Consider the following 14,896-nt stretch of genomic DNA (forward strand, 5'->3'; position numbering starts at 1 on the left):
TAAAAATGGATCTTTGAGAAAAGCCACAGACACAGACTCCTGAATTGATTGGGTCATTACTTGAAACCATGACACAATCTTTTGAATTAGAATATCCAGTTCTAAATAAAGTAATGTATGTATAGGTTCCAATTCATACAAAAACTAGCATTGGGGTTGATTCCAGCCAAAGTTCACACACTTGGAAGATCGGGAGCCTTTTGGTCTTCCTCCTCTTTCTTCTTTTACTATAAGAGCAATAGAAGAGGGATTATAGCAACCTCCTCTATTGGACTGATATTGCTCGTAGTGGCACAGACATAAATCTACTTGGAGAACACAGCTTCTCTAAAGCTGCTCCCCTCTGTTCTCAAAAACCTAGAATCAGCATAGCTGATCCCTTTTAACAGGAGGTTTTCACTGATTTATCCAGCAAAATTTGTTTCACGTTGCTAGTAATTACAGTTTCAGTAAAACTGAAACAATCAATGCAAATTCTAATAATAATCAACCAATTAACCTTCATTTATTTTAACTCATTTCCAGATTACTGCACTGAATTGAAATCTACAATTCTACCCTTTGGGGCTTTCTTAACCACTCAATAAACCAATGTTTAATAGGATTGTACAGATAAGCCATATCCACATTTTTCAGCATTCAGATAAATCTGGAGCATATGCTTGATGGCCTGACTTTATATATGTAACAGGGATCATTAAAATCAAGGGTTGAGTGATTTACAAGGACATAATTCCAGCCAGAGAATCTCTGCTAAGGTTGTAAACCATCTGAGTTGTCATCCACGTTATCTCAGGATGCAACAGTAAATAAATCCAAAATGTCATTGATTTCACATCCCTCAGGTTTTACTCATTTGCAGATTGTGTGTGTGTGTCTGTGTCTGTGTGTATCAGATTGTTATAAGCGAAAAATCATGGTTGCCAGGACCAACCCAAGATATTTTCTAACATGTGCCAAAGGTTAAATGGCATCTGGCCAACACTTAACTGGCAGATGAAGATTACCTCAGTATTTAGGATAGCTAGTCAATTTAGGATATGTAAGGAAGCCACTTTGACACACAGGTTGATTTTGCAAATTCCCCCAAATCTATAGCCCAAAGCAGGGGTGTCAAACTGGCAGCCTGTGAGCCAGACGCATCATGCACAGGCCACGCCCACCCCAGCTCCGTGAATGGAAAAAACGTCATGAAACACCACATGATGGCAACATGACATGGCGAGTTTGACATCTGTGGCCTAAAGCGACTGCCTCATTCTGCCTAATAACAGCCCAGATCTTGATTGCTGATGAGAGCAATAAACCTACATTTTCTAGAAATATCATGTCACATTGTACATGATGCCATTGTACTTATGATGCTTACAATATTTCCTGATAGATATGATTCTAGCTTATCTGTGATTTTACAGCAGGTTTCGGTGTAATTTGTAATTCTCTTATTTCCCCCCCCAAATGTTTCATGTTCCCCGCCCCCTTACTGGGGGAGGTATAAACTAATGACTACTGTTATGTACTGGGTGAAGAATGGAGGAGAGGCCAGAGTGATATCTAACTTTGTTCAATAGTGCCTGTGAGGCAACTGTTGCTCCCTGGCTGACACAGCTCCTTTTATAGGGAAACTGATCAGCCCACAACCAATCAGGAGAGAGTATTTTCCCACTTCAATAGAGGACCAGACTGAGAACTTCAACTGACAACTATATCCAATACATAACAACTACCCAATGTTGTTTGATTTAGAAACATCTCAGAATTTACCTTCACCTACTTCACTTCCTTTGTCACTGTTTAAGGGTGAAAAAGGTTCTTGTCAATCATATCCACCCAACCCATAACCCACTAGAGCAGGGAGGCAAGAAATGTTGTGGGTCCTGCCCCTTAGGAGATATATTTGGCGGAACCTAGAAGAAGGGCCTTCTCTGTAGTGGCTCCCACCTTCTGGACCATTATCCCTCTGGAAATTAAATTGGCCCCCCACTCGCAAGGCCCTGAAGAGGTGGTGTTGCCAGCAGGCCTGAAGAACCTAGAGTGGGATGGAGCCCATTAAACGGTTGATTTGAGTGTGTGTTGGCACCCAGGGAGAGTGGGGGGGGGGTTACTGTTTTATAATTATTTTATTACTTTTTATTACTTTTAGTCTTTCTACATTGTGTTTTTATTGCCTGTAAGCCACCTAGAGTTGCTGTGAGCGAGTAGGCAGCTATAAAAATTCAATAAACAAACAAACTTTGGTAATGCTCTGGCACATTAAGTTTCTCCTTGTATTTAACATTATTGGAAAAAAAGACAGCGCCAGTGCTTGTCTCTGGGTCAAACCTGTGTCCCCTCTAATTATGTAACAGTAACAGAGTTGGAAGGGACGTTGGAGGTCATCTAGTCCAACCCCCTGCTCACGCAGGAGACCTGTACTAGGGATTCGAACTGCCGGACTGCCGACCTTTCTGATCAACAAGTTCAGTGTTTCAGCCACTGAGCCTCAGTTCACAAACACTCCACTTAAAGCAGATTTTGGAGAACTAAAAAAGTTTCAGTGCGACTTGTTCAATTTTTGGGGGGGTAGGGGAAAGGGGTAGTGTTATGTCATTAGATTTTGATTAAAAGTTTTTTTGTTTTTTTTAAAAAAAGCTTTTTTCTTATGAGAAACATCAAAGAAATCTTCAGGAGAAGCCCAAAAAATTTCAATAATATTTATGGGATTTCTTGGGTGGAGGGACAGGCTGGTTATATATATATGGAAGACGGCTTTTAAGTCCATGAAGAAAGAAGAATGTGTAATCAAAAGAAACAGAAAATACTGACTAGCCCTGGCCTTCTTTGTATATGATAGTTGGGTAAAGCTAACTTGATCAACGGTAAGATTTATTTATTTATTTATTTTTCTAGTAGCATCAGTTTTGAAACCTGATTTAGACTTACTTTGGGATTTATTGGTGTTAGTGCATGTGCATTTTAGTTGTTTTTAGTTAAAGATACCGTGTTTCTCTCAAAAGAAGCTCTATCACATTTTTGAGTGCATGCAATCAAATTAAGCCCCACCCACAAAATTAGCCCTAATTAAGACCCTGCCCAGCCTGGGGTTCCGGGGGTGGGGCCTGCCTTGCTTTCTTCTGCAGCCGCCTGAGGCATCTGAAGGCGAAACAGAGGCCGAGGCGATGCGTGGCCGCAAAAGAAGTGGGCCAGCAGTGGGCTCCTGCTGGGCAGGGCTGTCGGTGCCAGCGCTGTGAGGTGAGTCAGTAATTAGAACCCTCCAAAAAGAAGGCCTAGCTGTTTTTTTGGGGGGGTCAAAAGAAAATAAGACCCGGCCTTCTTTTTGGAGAAACACATTACCCACACCCAACTGATGCCTGGTGGGTGCTCATCTGTGAAGCTTTCTTCCCAAAGAGGACAGACAGGTAGACAACTTGTTGTTAGGCAATAATTTTGTATTGTTCATTTTATTGATTGTATTTTTATATTAGTCAATGACCAAAATAAATTTCCTGTCAGTCTGCTGTCTGAGGGGTCCTTGGTGCTCTCTGAGCTTGCTTGTTTTTCTTTCTTTTTTTTTTTTGGCAGATGTTTCATTACCCTAACTAAGTAACATCATCAGTGTTAGTAAGGAGTGCTGCTTGCTGACAGTTTATATTCAGAATATAAACTGACAGAATGGCAATAGCAATAGCACTTAGACTTATATAGTATATTTATTTATTTATTTATTATTTAAATTTGTATACCGCCCTTCTCCCGAAGGACTCAGGGCGGTTCACAGCCAGGTAAAAAATACACAATACACTATAAATACGATTAAAATACAATTAAAAAACTTATTAAATTGGCCACAATTAAAAATTTAAGATAAAAACCCATTTAAAAACCCATAGACTTAAAAAACTAACCCAGTCCAGCGCAGATGAATAAGTGAGTTTTAAGCTCGCGGCGAAAGGTTCGGAGGTCCGGAAGTTGACGGAGTCCTGGGGGGAGTTCGTTCCAGAGGCGGAGCCCCACAGAGAAGGCCCTTCCTGGCGCCGCCAGACGACACTGTCGCGCCGACGGCACCCTGAGGAGTCTCTCTCTGTGAGAGCGCACGGGTCGGTGAGAGGTATTCGGTAGCAGCAGGCGGTCCCGTAAATATCACTTCACAGTGCATTACAGCCCTCTCTAAGCAGTTTACAGAGTCAGCATATTGCCCCCAAGCAACTTGGGTCCTCATTTTACTCACTTCAGAAGGATGAAAGGCTGAGTCAACCTTGAGCCTGGTGAGATTTGATCTGCCAAATTACAGGCAACCAGCAGTCAGCAGAAGTAACCTGCAGTACTGCATTCTGACCACTGCGCCACCACGGCTCAGTAAACAGCCCAACCAAAGAATTTCTAAGACCGCCCCAACTCATACAGACAGGCGAGACACCAAAATATAAACTGACAGCAAACAGCACTCCTTACTAGCGCTGATGATGTTACCTAGTTAGGGTAATGAAACGTCTGCAAGAAAACAAGCAAGCTCAGAGAGCACCAAGGACCTCTCATTTCAACCCTGAGCGACAAATATTCTCCTTTATTAGTCTGCTGTCTCTTCCCTAAGAGGAGGAAGAAACCTCCTTTGTACCCTATTCTACATTTTCTGGATACTCTAAAATGTAACATTAGTGTAAGCCTCCTCCTCCTGAACAGTCAGCGCTTGATACTCAATTGAATTGGTGTTGAATTGAATTGATACATTCAATTCCCATCCTCAATATATGACACTTTTGGTCAGAGGCAATATTCTTGGAGAGAAGGCATTCAACCTTCAGTAGAGGAGACTACAGATCTGCCAAGTTGCTTGAGAGAGTAATCATTTAATTGCATACTATTTATTTCTAGATTTATCTGTCACCCTCTAGGTAATAGCTCTCAATCCAATAGCTCTCAATCCATTGTACTAATAAAGCAAGAATAAAACCCGTGTAAATCAAAAGTAGTACAACAAAAAAAAAAACCAATTACAAGAATCAATTAAAACAGCAATTATAAACAACAGAGGCTAATATATGCATCTAAAAATGTCATGGAGCTAAAACTACTTAAAATGCATCTCAGGGAGCATCCTTGAATAGAGTGACACACACACACACACACACACACACACACACACACACACACACACACACACACACACACACACGGTCTAACTAGCCCAGCACTGTTGGCAAGTGGCTCCTCAGAGTTTCAAACAGCCCTTTATATGTAATCTGGTGTTTACTTTTATAGGCTTGCTTGGAATTGCTGGGGGCTGAACCTCAGACCTTCTGCATGCAAAGCAACACTCTTGACACTGAACTATAAAAGCAAGATAAGGAGACTGAAATGCCCAAGGAAATAGGAAGGTCTTCCCTCTGGTGCTGAAAAGATAACAAACAGGCTTTCCTGCAGAGGTTCTTCCATACCTGAGATGCTGCTTCTGAAAAGGCCTATTCATAACTATTTCCACTCACAACCAAGAGTCGTGGTTGCACAGTGGTTAGAATGCAGTATTGCAGGCTAACTCATTGCTAACTGCCAGGAGTTTGATCCTGAAGGCTCAAGGTTGACTCAGCCTTCCATATTTCCAAGGTCGGTAAAATGAGGACCTAGATTGTTGGGGGCTATATGCTGAGGGCTTAGAGAGGGCTGTCAGCAGGGGTGCTATTCAGCAGGTTCTGGAGAACCGATAGCGGAAATTTTGAGTAGTTTGGAGAACTGGCAAATACCACTGGCCCCAGAGTGGGGTGGGAATGGAGATTTTGCAATATCCTTCCCCCAGGAGTGGGGAGGGAATGGAGATTTTACAGTAGCCTTTCCCTGGAGTAGGGTGGGAATGGAGATTTTGCAGTATCCTTCCCCTGCCATGCCCACCAAGCCATGCCCACAGAGCCGGTAGTAAAAAAAAACCTGAATTCCACCACTGGCTGTAAGGCACTGTGAAGCGGTATATAAGTCTAAGTGCTGTTGCTATTACTATTTGCTGTGTGTCCATTTTGGCCAAATTTTTCCTCACAAATTACAATGCCCACTTCCTGAATTTACAAGTATTATTAGTAACACTGAGTCAACATAGTCTAATCCATTTTTCCCCATTTTATTTCCGATAAAACTAATAGAAAAGAAATTACAGGTAGTCCCTGTTTGGCAACTGATTCATTTAGCATCCATTTGCAGTCACAACAGTGATGTAAAAACAATTTTGCAACCAGCCACTTTGCAAACCGTTTATTCATTTATAAACTTCGCAGGTCTGTAAAGCAAAGAAAGCTCAAGTCAGTTCATAAGCATGATCGTGTTTTCACTTAGCGACCACTTCATTTAACAACCAAATTGCCAGTCCTAATTGTGGTCACTAAATGAGGACTAGCTGTATTTAATTTCCAAGGAAAGATGTCTCAAGGAAATTTCTTTCCTTGGCTTTTTTTTAGATCACAAAGCAGGGAAAGCCTGGAAAAGCCTCGTTTTTTGTTTTTTGTTTTTAAAAAGGGTAACAAAGAACAAAAACTTTGATTGTCTTGTAGATATAAAATGAGTCCCCAGACTATCCCAGATTAAATTCTAAGGTACTCTGAGATTGAGGAGGAGCAGATGAGAGCAGGATTGAAGGATATATATTTTTGCACAGCCTCAGTTCTACTCATATACGGAATGCTAAACTTGCAAGTTTTAAAAGAAAAGGAAAGAAATTTGAAATCCACTCAACATTAATCATTTTTTCATTGGGCTGATGTTCCACTGTAGGGATCCTCCCATTATCAACATATTAGAATAGCCTATTCTTAGAATAATCAAAGTCTTCAAATTCAGCCTTGGTCACCTATCTAAAGGTTATCTAAATATTTTCAGTACAGACATTTCGCCACTGCGATTATTCAAACGATTATCAAGGAGTGAAGCATTTCCAACGTACATTCTTGAAAGTCTAACTCAAGAAAAGGTAGCGAGTGGAGTCTGGACATGGTGGAAAGAGGAACGATTACCAAGGACAGAAAGGAATGGAGCTGCACAGTGAATGACACTAGTGTAAATGAGATCTAGCTGTATTTTCTTTTTTTTATTTTAGTCCTATTATTTCCCCCCCCCCATATTATCCCTTTCCCTTTTCATGCAACATGTTGCCTACTCCAACATGCAATGGGAGTAAGGCAATGGGTGCATATGTTAAAGGTAAAGGTAAAGGTTCCCCTCGCACATATGTGCTAGTCGTTCCCGACTCTAGGGGCCAGTGCTCATCTCTGTTTCAAAACCAAAGAGCCAGCGCTGACCAAAGACGTCTCCATCGTCCTTGGCCGGCATGACTAGACACCAAAGGTGCACAGAACGCTGATACCTTCCCACCAAAGTTGGTCCCTATTTGTCTACTTGCATTTTTTACATGCTTTCGAACTGCTAAATTGGTAGAAGCTGGGACGAGTAATGGGAGCTCACCCCGTTATGCGGCACTAGAGATTCGAACCGCTGAACTGCTGACCTTTCAATCGACAAGCTCAGCAACTGAGCGACTGAGCCACCACGTTCCTTACATATGTTAGAATGTGTCAAAATGAAGCACTGATTCATTGGCATAAACCAGCCTTTATCCCAACCTCCTGGCTTCCAAATTTACAGGATTCCCAGGGTGTCCAGATGAGATTATGTTGTAGGGAGGTTGGTTTGAGGATTGAATCAAATCTACGAGGAAGCTAGCAAAATTATCCAAATAGTTGTGGGGATGGGACGAAGGTGAGGTATGAGAGAGAGAAGTCCAAGGCCTCCTTCAAAGGCAATAAAGTTTGTGTCAGATTACAGGAAGTCCTCGATTTACAATGGTTCATTTAGTGACCGTTCAAAGTCACCGGCACTGGAAAAAGTGACTTATGACTGTTTTTCACACTTACAACCGTTGCAGCATCCCCACGGTCACATGATCAAAATTCAGATGCTTGGCAAGTGGTTCATATTTATGATGGTTGCAGTGTCCTGGGGTCTTATGATCAGCTTTTGCGACCTTCAGACAACCAAAGTCAATGGGGAATCTGGATTCACTGAACAACCATGTTATTAACTTAACAAATGCAATGATTCACTTAACAACCGTGGCAAGAAAAATCATAAAGTGGGGCAAACTCACTTAACAAATGATTCACTTAGCAATGTAAATGTTGGGCTCAATTATGGTCGTAGCTCAAGGACTACCTGTAGTTATTTGTCCCTTGTTATTTGTCTTCATTTTTCCTCCAGTACTCAAGGCATCATATAGAGTGCCCTGGCCTTCACTTTTTCTACAACAAGCCGGTGAGGTTGGACTGAGAGATAATAATTGGCCCAAAAACCATTAGTGGCCCTAATCCACTACCAAGAAAAACTCCACCTGTCTGGATAGGGTTTACTTCTCTATCACAACTAAAGATAAATCAGAATCGCTTTCCGTGTCATGTTTTTTAACATTTACGCAATGGTATTTCATTTTGCTACTTTACTCATTCTAATTATTTTGGGTATGTTGAGCCAAAGTGAGAACTAGTTTGGTATCATGATTAAGGAACTGGGCTAGAAACTGGGAGACTGTGAGTTCTAGTCCTGCCTTAGGTGCAAAGCCAGCCTGGTGACCTTGGGCCATTCATTCTCTCTTAGCCCTAGAAAAGAGGCAAGGGCAAATCTATTTCTAAAATCTCACCAAAAAAATTGTTGGGACATGTAAGGCCGGTGCCAGGAGTCAACACTGTGTTGAAGGCACAGTTTGTTTGTTGAACAAAGAAACAAACAAAATATTGAAATTAAAAAAAATATTGAAATTAAAAAAATATTGAAATGTTACCAAATTCCTTCTGGTCCTGTCAGATTCCTGATCGTTGGCTCCCAAAGACTAACACAGCTCTCTTCCTGCAATGATTGCAATTTGATTTCTACATAAAATCAAATTGCTATGTTCTGAAGCATTTTAGATGCAATTTTTTCCTTTAGGGCTTCTAAACCGTGACTCCCAGCACTAACCACCAAAAGACCTTGTGCTAGTATTCTGGTTTCTCTTCTTAACACACACTCTCTCTCCCTCCCTCCCTCCCTCTCTCTCTCCTTCCCTATCTCCCTAGCTCTCTCTCTCTCTCTCCCTCCCTCTTTCTCTCTCTCTCCTTTCCCTCCCTCCCTCTCTCTCTCCTTCCCTATCTCCCTATCTCTCCTTCCCCCCTCTCTTTCCCTCTCTCTCCTTCCCCTCCCTCCCTCCCTCTCTCTTTCCCTATCTCCCTCTCTCCCCCCTCCCACTCTCCATCCCTCCCTTTCTCTTGAGGAAAAAATGTGAAGTGATAAGAAAGAATGGAAATGTCACCAAAGGAAGGGCATAATGCCTGCATGTCTCCCTTTCTAAGGTTTTGTAAGATAGGACGATTAAAGAAGAACTATCTCTCTCCAAAGTCTTTATTTTTCATTTATCTCTCCAGTAAAAAAAAACAAAAAACCCTAGAGGGATCAAGTTTAGGCCAGGATGTTTAACTACTTGATGGCACCTCCTCTCAATTCACACATAGAAGCTGCTGAAGCTCTTTTAGGCATCCAATCAGCACATCTTGTTCTCTGATAAAGACTTAACAGCTGGGCAAGTCATGAGCCTGTGATCTTAGCCTGCAATCCTAGGGAAGATCCTGCCTTTAAGGAAAGGCCTGATTCATTTTCCCTGTCTTGGGAGATAAAATCTCATTCCTCAGAATCCGATCCCTGTAATTTTTCACCAGAACCATTGAAATTCTATCATAAACTTCTAAGGCACTCTTCTTACAAGACCATCTAGAAATCTCATTTGCTCCCTCCCTCTCTTTTTCTCCCCCTTGGCCTCCTCCTTGTATGGCAGTTCTACAAAAAAAAAAACCCTAGAGGGATCAAGTTTAGGCCAGGATGTTTAACTACTTGATGGCACCTCCTCTCAATTCACACATAGAAGCTGCTGAAGCTCTTTTAGGCATCCAATCAGCACATCTTGTTCTCTGATAAAGACTTAACAGCTGGGCAAGTCATGAGCCTGTGATCTTAGCCTGCAATCCTAGGGAAGATCCTGCCTTTAAGGAAAGGCCTGATTCATTTTCCCTGTCTTGGGAGATAAAATCTCATTCCTCAGAATCCGATCCCTGTAATTTTTCACCAGAACCATTGAAATTCTATCATAAACTTCTAAGGCACTCTTCTTACAAGACCATCTAGAAATCTCATTTGCTCCCTCCCTCTCTTTTTCTCCCCCCCCCCCTTGGCCTCCTCCTTGTATGGCAGTTCTACAAAAAAAAAAAAAAGGCAGATGGAGCTGCAAGCATTCCCCCAGGTATGGGGATTTGAAAGCAAAGCCCATCTATCTATTTCCTAGGGATGTAACTGAAGAGAAAGGAAGAGTTTGGCAGTCACAACAATTGTATTGCCCCCTGCTGGAAAAAAATGCCTTTTGTGTGGTTTTAGCGGCACCAGTCACCACTAAAGAGAAGCAGCAGAATAATTGGGTCCTGTGTGTGTATCCATTTGACGGTGCTGTTAGGAGGGGAAAAAAATTCTCTCTATAAAGCGGTGCCCTCTGGATTCGTTGAACTAGCACTCCCACCATTCTTAACCGACAGAGTCATAAAAAAAGGGGGGGTACACCAGTCGAGAAAGATCCGCCCTCATGTCTCCCATCCTAATGCTTCTGTGGCAGAGGCGGCCTTAACTGAAGACAGCTAAAGGTGGGGGGGGGGGCAGTTTATCTCAGGATCAACCCGCCGCCCGCCTTTCCCCCGGACGGCCCGGCTTCCTCCGAAGCGCGGATCCCCAATGCAAACCCAATATGCAAACCGCCAAAGGAACGGCGACGAGTGGGGTTGATGGGCATAACAAACAGCGGAGCAGCCCGGCAAAAGGTTGGCGCCGAGCCGGGGGACGACGGTACCAGCCAGGAAGAGACCCAACGAGGGGAAGACGGCGGGAGGAAGGAGGAAGGAGGGAGGGAGGGAGGGAGGGGAAGGCGGTTAGGAAAGAGAAAGAGACTTGAAGAAAAAGTTGGCTCCAAAGACCGTTATAAATGAGCTCCCCCCGACCAGAGGACCGGTCGGCACTGTAGGGCTGTCATCCAGCAGGGGCTACCTATCCTCTAAACTAGGATAGGAGCGGAACCCCACTCCCCGAGCGCTCGCAAGGAGTTCAGGGAGACTCTTGGGCTGCTGGGGAAAGCGCCCAAGAGCCGATTCACTCCAGTCCTTCTTTATTCCACCCTCCGTCCCCTCCCTTGCCTTTATTCTAAGAAAGAAGCACAAGCATAAAGCCGAAAAGATTGGAAACCGGAGCCGAATGCAAGGCAAAGCACAAAGGAAAAGTGGGGGTGGAGGTGGCGGATGGGCGGGTGGGGTAGAAAGCCTCCTTTCTCCGATATCCGTATGGAACTAGGAATGGATCCCTAAATCCACCGCGCACTGCTCTTCGCCGGTCTATAGATAATCCCAATTTCCACTTTACTCTGAGGCTCTGATCATTTCTTTTCGTGGCTCGTTTTCACTCGGCTTTGAGATGCTTGATAAAGGAGCAGCGGCATATAAATCTTTGGAGCGACTGACCTCTGGAAAGCTCGCACTTCCCCCTCCCGGGGAGTGTGTGTGTGTGTGTGGGGGGGGGGTTCCTTCGGGGTCGGCCTAACGGAGGTTCTTGCCCCGGGAGAAATGTTTGGCATTCCGGCTCTGGTTAACGACCGCCCGCTCCCTTAAGTCCAGGAGCGATTGCACGAAGCTCGGTCTCCCTCGGACTCCTTGGCTAAGAGAACCCTCGATTTGCGCGATCCCAAAGATCTTGCCTCCCACTCATCCACCCATCCTCTCATCCCCAGCGCGCCCGCGCCTTTCTTATAGTCCTGGCCTTTCCTGGTCCGGCTGCGGAGCCTCCTTACCTGCGTGGCTCATCTTCCGAAGTCTCCCACCCCAACCTCGGCAAGTCGCGCTCTTCCCCCTTTTCGCACCCGAGCTTTCAAATCATATTCGCGGCTTCCGAGCTTTGGGTGGCTCCCTCCGCGGAGCCCCAGGGGCAGCTAAAGTTCAGGTCGGGGCATGGATGGATCGGAAAGGGGCGGGGAAGAATCCGCTCGGCAAGTTGCGCCTGGAGAGGGAGCGCGCGCCGCAGCGATCCCTCGCCCCCCAAAAGTGTCCGGCACCTTTTCGGCCTGAAAAGAGGAGCAAAGAGCTTGGCGACTGGCTTAACGCGGGCGGCACCAACGTCGGGCGCTCAGTGTCGCGGCCAGCTGCCGTCGCCCTGCCCCATCGCCGCTATCAGCTTGTTGCAACTGGAAGGTCCCTGCCAGTCGCTGATCGCCGAGCGCTGCCCAGGGAAGCTGCTGCTCTCCTCCTCCTCCTCCTCCTCCTCCTCCTCCTCCTCCTCTCCTCCTCCTCCTCCGGCCGACAAGCATTTTCCTTCCTTCGCTGCAGAGGAAGCCCTTTTGCTCACGCAGGGACTGAAAAGCAGCCGCGAAAGGAGGGGTGGGGGTGGGGGTGGGGGGAAGTGAGCACGAATGCCAAAAAAGAAGCCAGAGATTTAAAGAGACCGCGGCTGCCGCTTTTTTCTTTTCTTTTCTTTTTTGGGGGGGAGGTTTAGCAAGTCAAGGGTGAAAATGAAGAAACTGAATAATATACCTTCCCTTCTCCCTCTTCCCCTTCCCCGGGTCCCTATCCCTTGCTAACGTGACCACAGAAATTGAACGCAAGTATAACTGAACGCAAGAAATGCAAGAAACTGAAAGCAAGTATAATCTCGTGCGCGCATCCCGCTGAGATTGTACAGTTGGACTCACAGCAACAAGACTACTATTCTCGGGGCTACCGATCGGCCACTTTGCAAGATGAAGGCGACACTGTTGAAGTTCGGCAAGAAATGGAAACCCAAATCGAGCTACATCCGAAAACGTTTTCCTCCCCACTCCCTTTTCTCTATTAAGCGCCGCTATTTCTGGGGCATCGATCCATCTGGGCACACTCGGGCGTTCCTTTCTTTCCGTGCATGAGCGCAACCCCGGCTGAACGGAAAGCTACAGCAAAGGCAGCCAGCGGAGCGCGCTTGCCCTTGATCTACTTGGCGGGGCTTCACAAACTCAGTGCGGGAAGCCCCGCCGGGGCCCCTCGGATCTGGAACTTTCATTGATTCGGAGGGCGATCCCCGAAGGGGTGGGGGTGGGGAAAACCCCTTCGTCTCGGGTGTTTAGGAAGGACCCAGATCCCACCGCCTTCTTTTTGCGCGTTGGTTGGCGCGCTCACTTCGAAGGCTTCTTCCCGCTCTTCGAAGGCACTTATAGGGCGGGCCGGCTCCCCTTAAACACCTCTTAGCAGCCAACTCCAACCCTGCGCCATAAGTGGATTTAAGAGAGATTTACTGCCAGGTCGGCGCTTACAGACCTACAACCCGGAGCCCCCAGCCTGCATCCGACGCAGAGCTTCGCGCGAGGGCCTGGGAGCTGGAAAGGGCTGAGGGCTGGTGCGGGGAAAACTTCCAGAGAGGCGAGCGGAGAAGTGGGAGGCGAGAAGCCCGCTCTCCCCATCGCCACACAGAGGGAGGGTGGGGTGAGGGAAGGCGGCCCCTGTTACCCTGGCTTCTAGGCGGGCGAAGAAGGTGGATCGGGCCCTGTCAGCGGAGAGGGACTTTACCTGGAAAGAAACTGCAAGCTCAGCTCCTGGGTGAAAATGTGGTGTGAAGTGAAGCGTTTCCTCCCGGCGGGGAAAAACCTTCTACTACCCCATCAAGCCTCAGGCTGAGAAGAGGCAAGAAATGTTTGAATTCAGCGTTGGGATTAACTGGTCCTTCCTCCCCTCCCCCCACCTTTGCTCAGCTCTGCTCTTTCCCAGCTCAGGAAAGATGACACAATTTCCTGAACCGGCAACCCCATTGATAATACCTGGCTGGCTGCTGTGCTTGCAATCACTGTCTGTGGCCCATTTTACAACCAGACGAATGGACGAATGGACGTTATATACATGAGGAATGGACTGTTATATGCATACCTGGGCAAAGGAATCCCACTGCAGTTGAGTTGCTGAGGGAGTTGCTTGTGAGAAGGCACCCATGGCACTGCACAGATGTCCTCACCAGAATCTGACAGAATGGCAGAGTTGGAAGGGACCTTGGAGGTCTTCTAGTCCAACCCCCTGCTCAGGCAGGAAGCCTGATCGCATTTCAGACAAATGGTTGTCCAATCTCTTCTTAAAAACTTCCAATGTTGGAAGCATTCACAACTTCTAGAGGCAAGTTGTTCCACTGATTAATGGAATTCTTCTCTTCTTGTTTACCCAAGATCACCCTTATTCACACTCAAGAACCAATCTAAACATTGAGAAACTTCCTAACAGTGAGGACAATTGACCAATGGAACAGCTTGCCTTCAGATGTTATGGGTGCTTCATCACTGGAGGTTTTTAAGAAGAGACTGGACAGTCACTTCTCTGAAATGGTATAGGATCTCCTGCTTGAGCAGAGGGCTGGACTACAAGACCTCCAAGGTCCCTTCCAGCTCTATTCTGATTTGATTCGTAGGTGAAGCAGAGAAGTAATGAGAAAAACACAACCCATTGTTAGATCTGATTACAGAGATCCTGAGAGTAATTCTTTACCAGGTAATTGCTCACTTAGATTAACTGTCCGTTAATATGGAAATAATAACGTAGCAAAATTTATTAGTCCTCAAGAGCAAATGCCTACACTTTACAGAAGTGGCTGTTAATTGGTCCATTCTGGACCAGAGGAAATTAAGACATTTTTCCAATGCAAATTGATTGCTTGATTTCATATCCTTCAGATAACCTATCTAATATGCTTTCCTCCACATTTATTCCTACAGGGGGTTTAACTAGGGAAGGATGCCTGGGTGAAGACCACTCACTAGCACCTGAGACTCTCCAATCCTGACCTAACCAATCTCAATCAAAATAGAGCTGGAAGGGGCCTTGGA

General features: G+C 45.4%; 1 protein-coding gene across 9 annotated transcripts in view; it reads right to left on the reverse strand.

Moving 5' to 3' along the window:
- The window catches only part of FGD5 (FYVE, RhoGEF and PH domain containing 5), a 180,803-nt gene extending 167,054 nt beyond the window's left edge, over positions 1 to 13,749 (reverse strand). For 7 of the 9 annotated variants that reach the window (XM_058168630.1, XM_058168631.1, XM_058168632.1 and 4 more), the window contains exon 1: positions 11,858 to 12,296. In XM_058168630.1, the coding sequence (XP_058024613.1) occupies positions 11,858 to 11,870 (13 nt within the window). In that variant the 5' untranslated portion in view covers positions 11,871 to 12,296. Of the gene's footprint in view, positions 1 to 11,857; positions 12,297 to 13,598 lie in introns of those variants that run through there. The other 2 variants (XM_058168634.1, XM_058168635.1) reach the window with 2 other exon arrangements.
- Between the last annotated feature and the right edge of the window lie 1,147 nt (positions 13,750 to 14,896).

Source organism: Ahaetulla prasina, chromosome 2, assembly GCF_028640845.1.
Source record: "Ahaetulla prasina isolate Xishuangbanna chromosome 2, ASM2864084v1, whole genome shotgun sequence".
Taxonomy (NCBI): domain Eukaryota; kingdom Metazoa; phylum Chordata; class Lepidosauria; order Squamata; family Colubridae; genus Ahaetulla; species Ahaetulla prasina.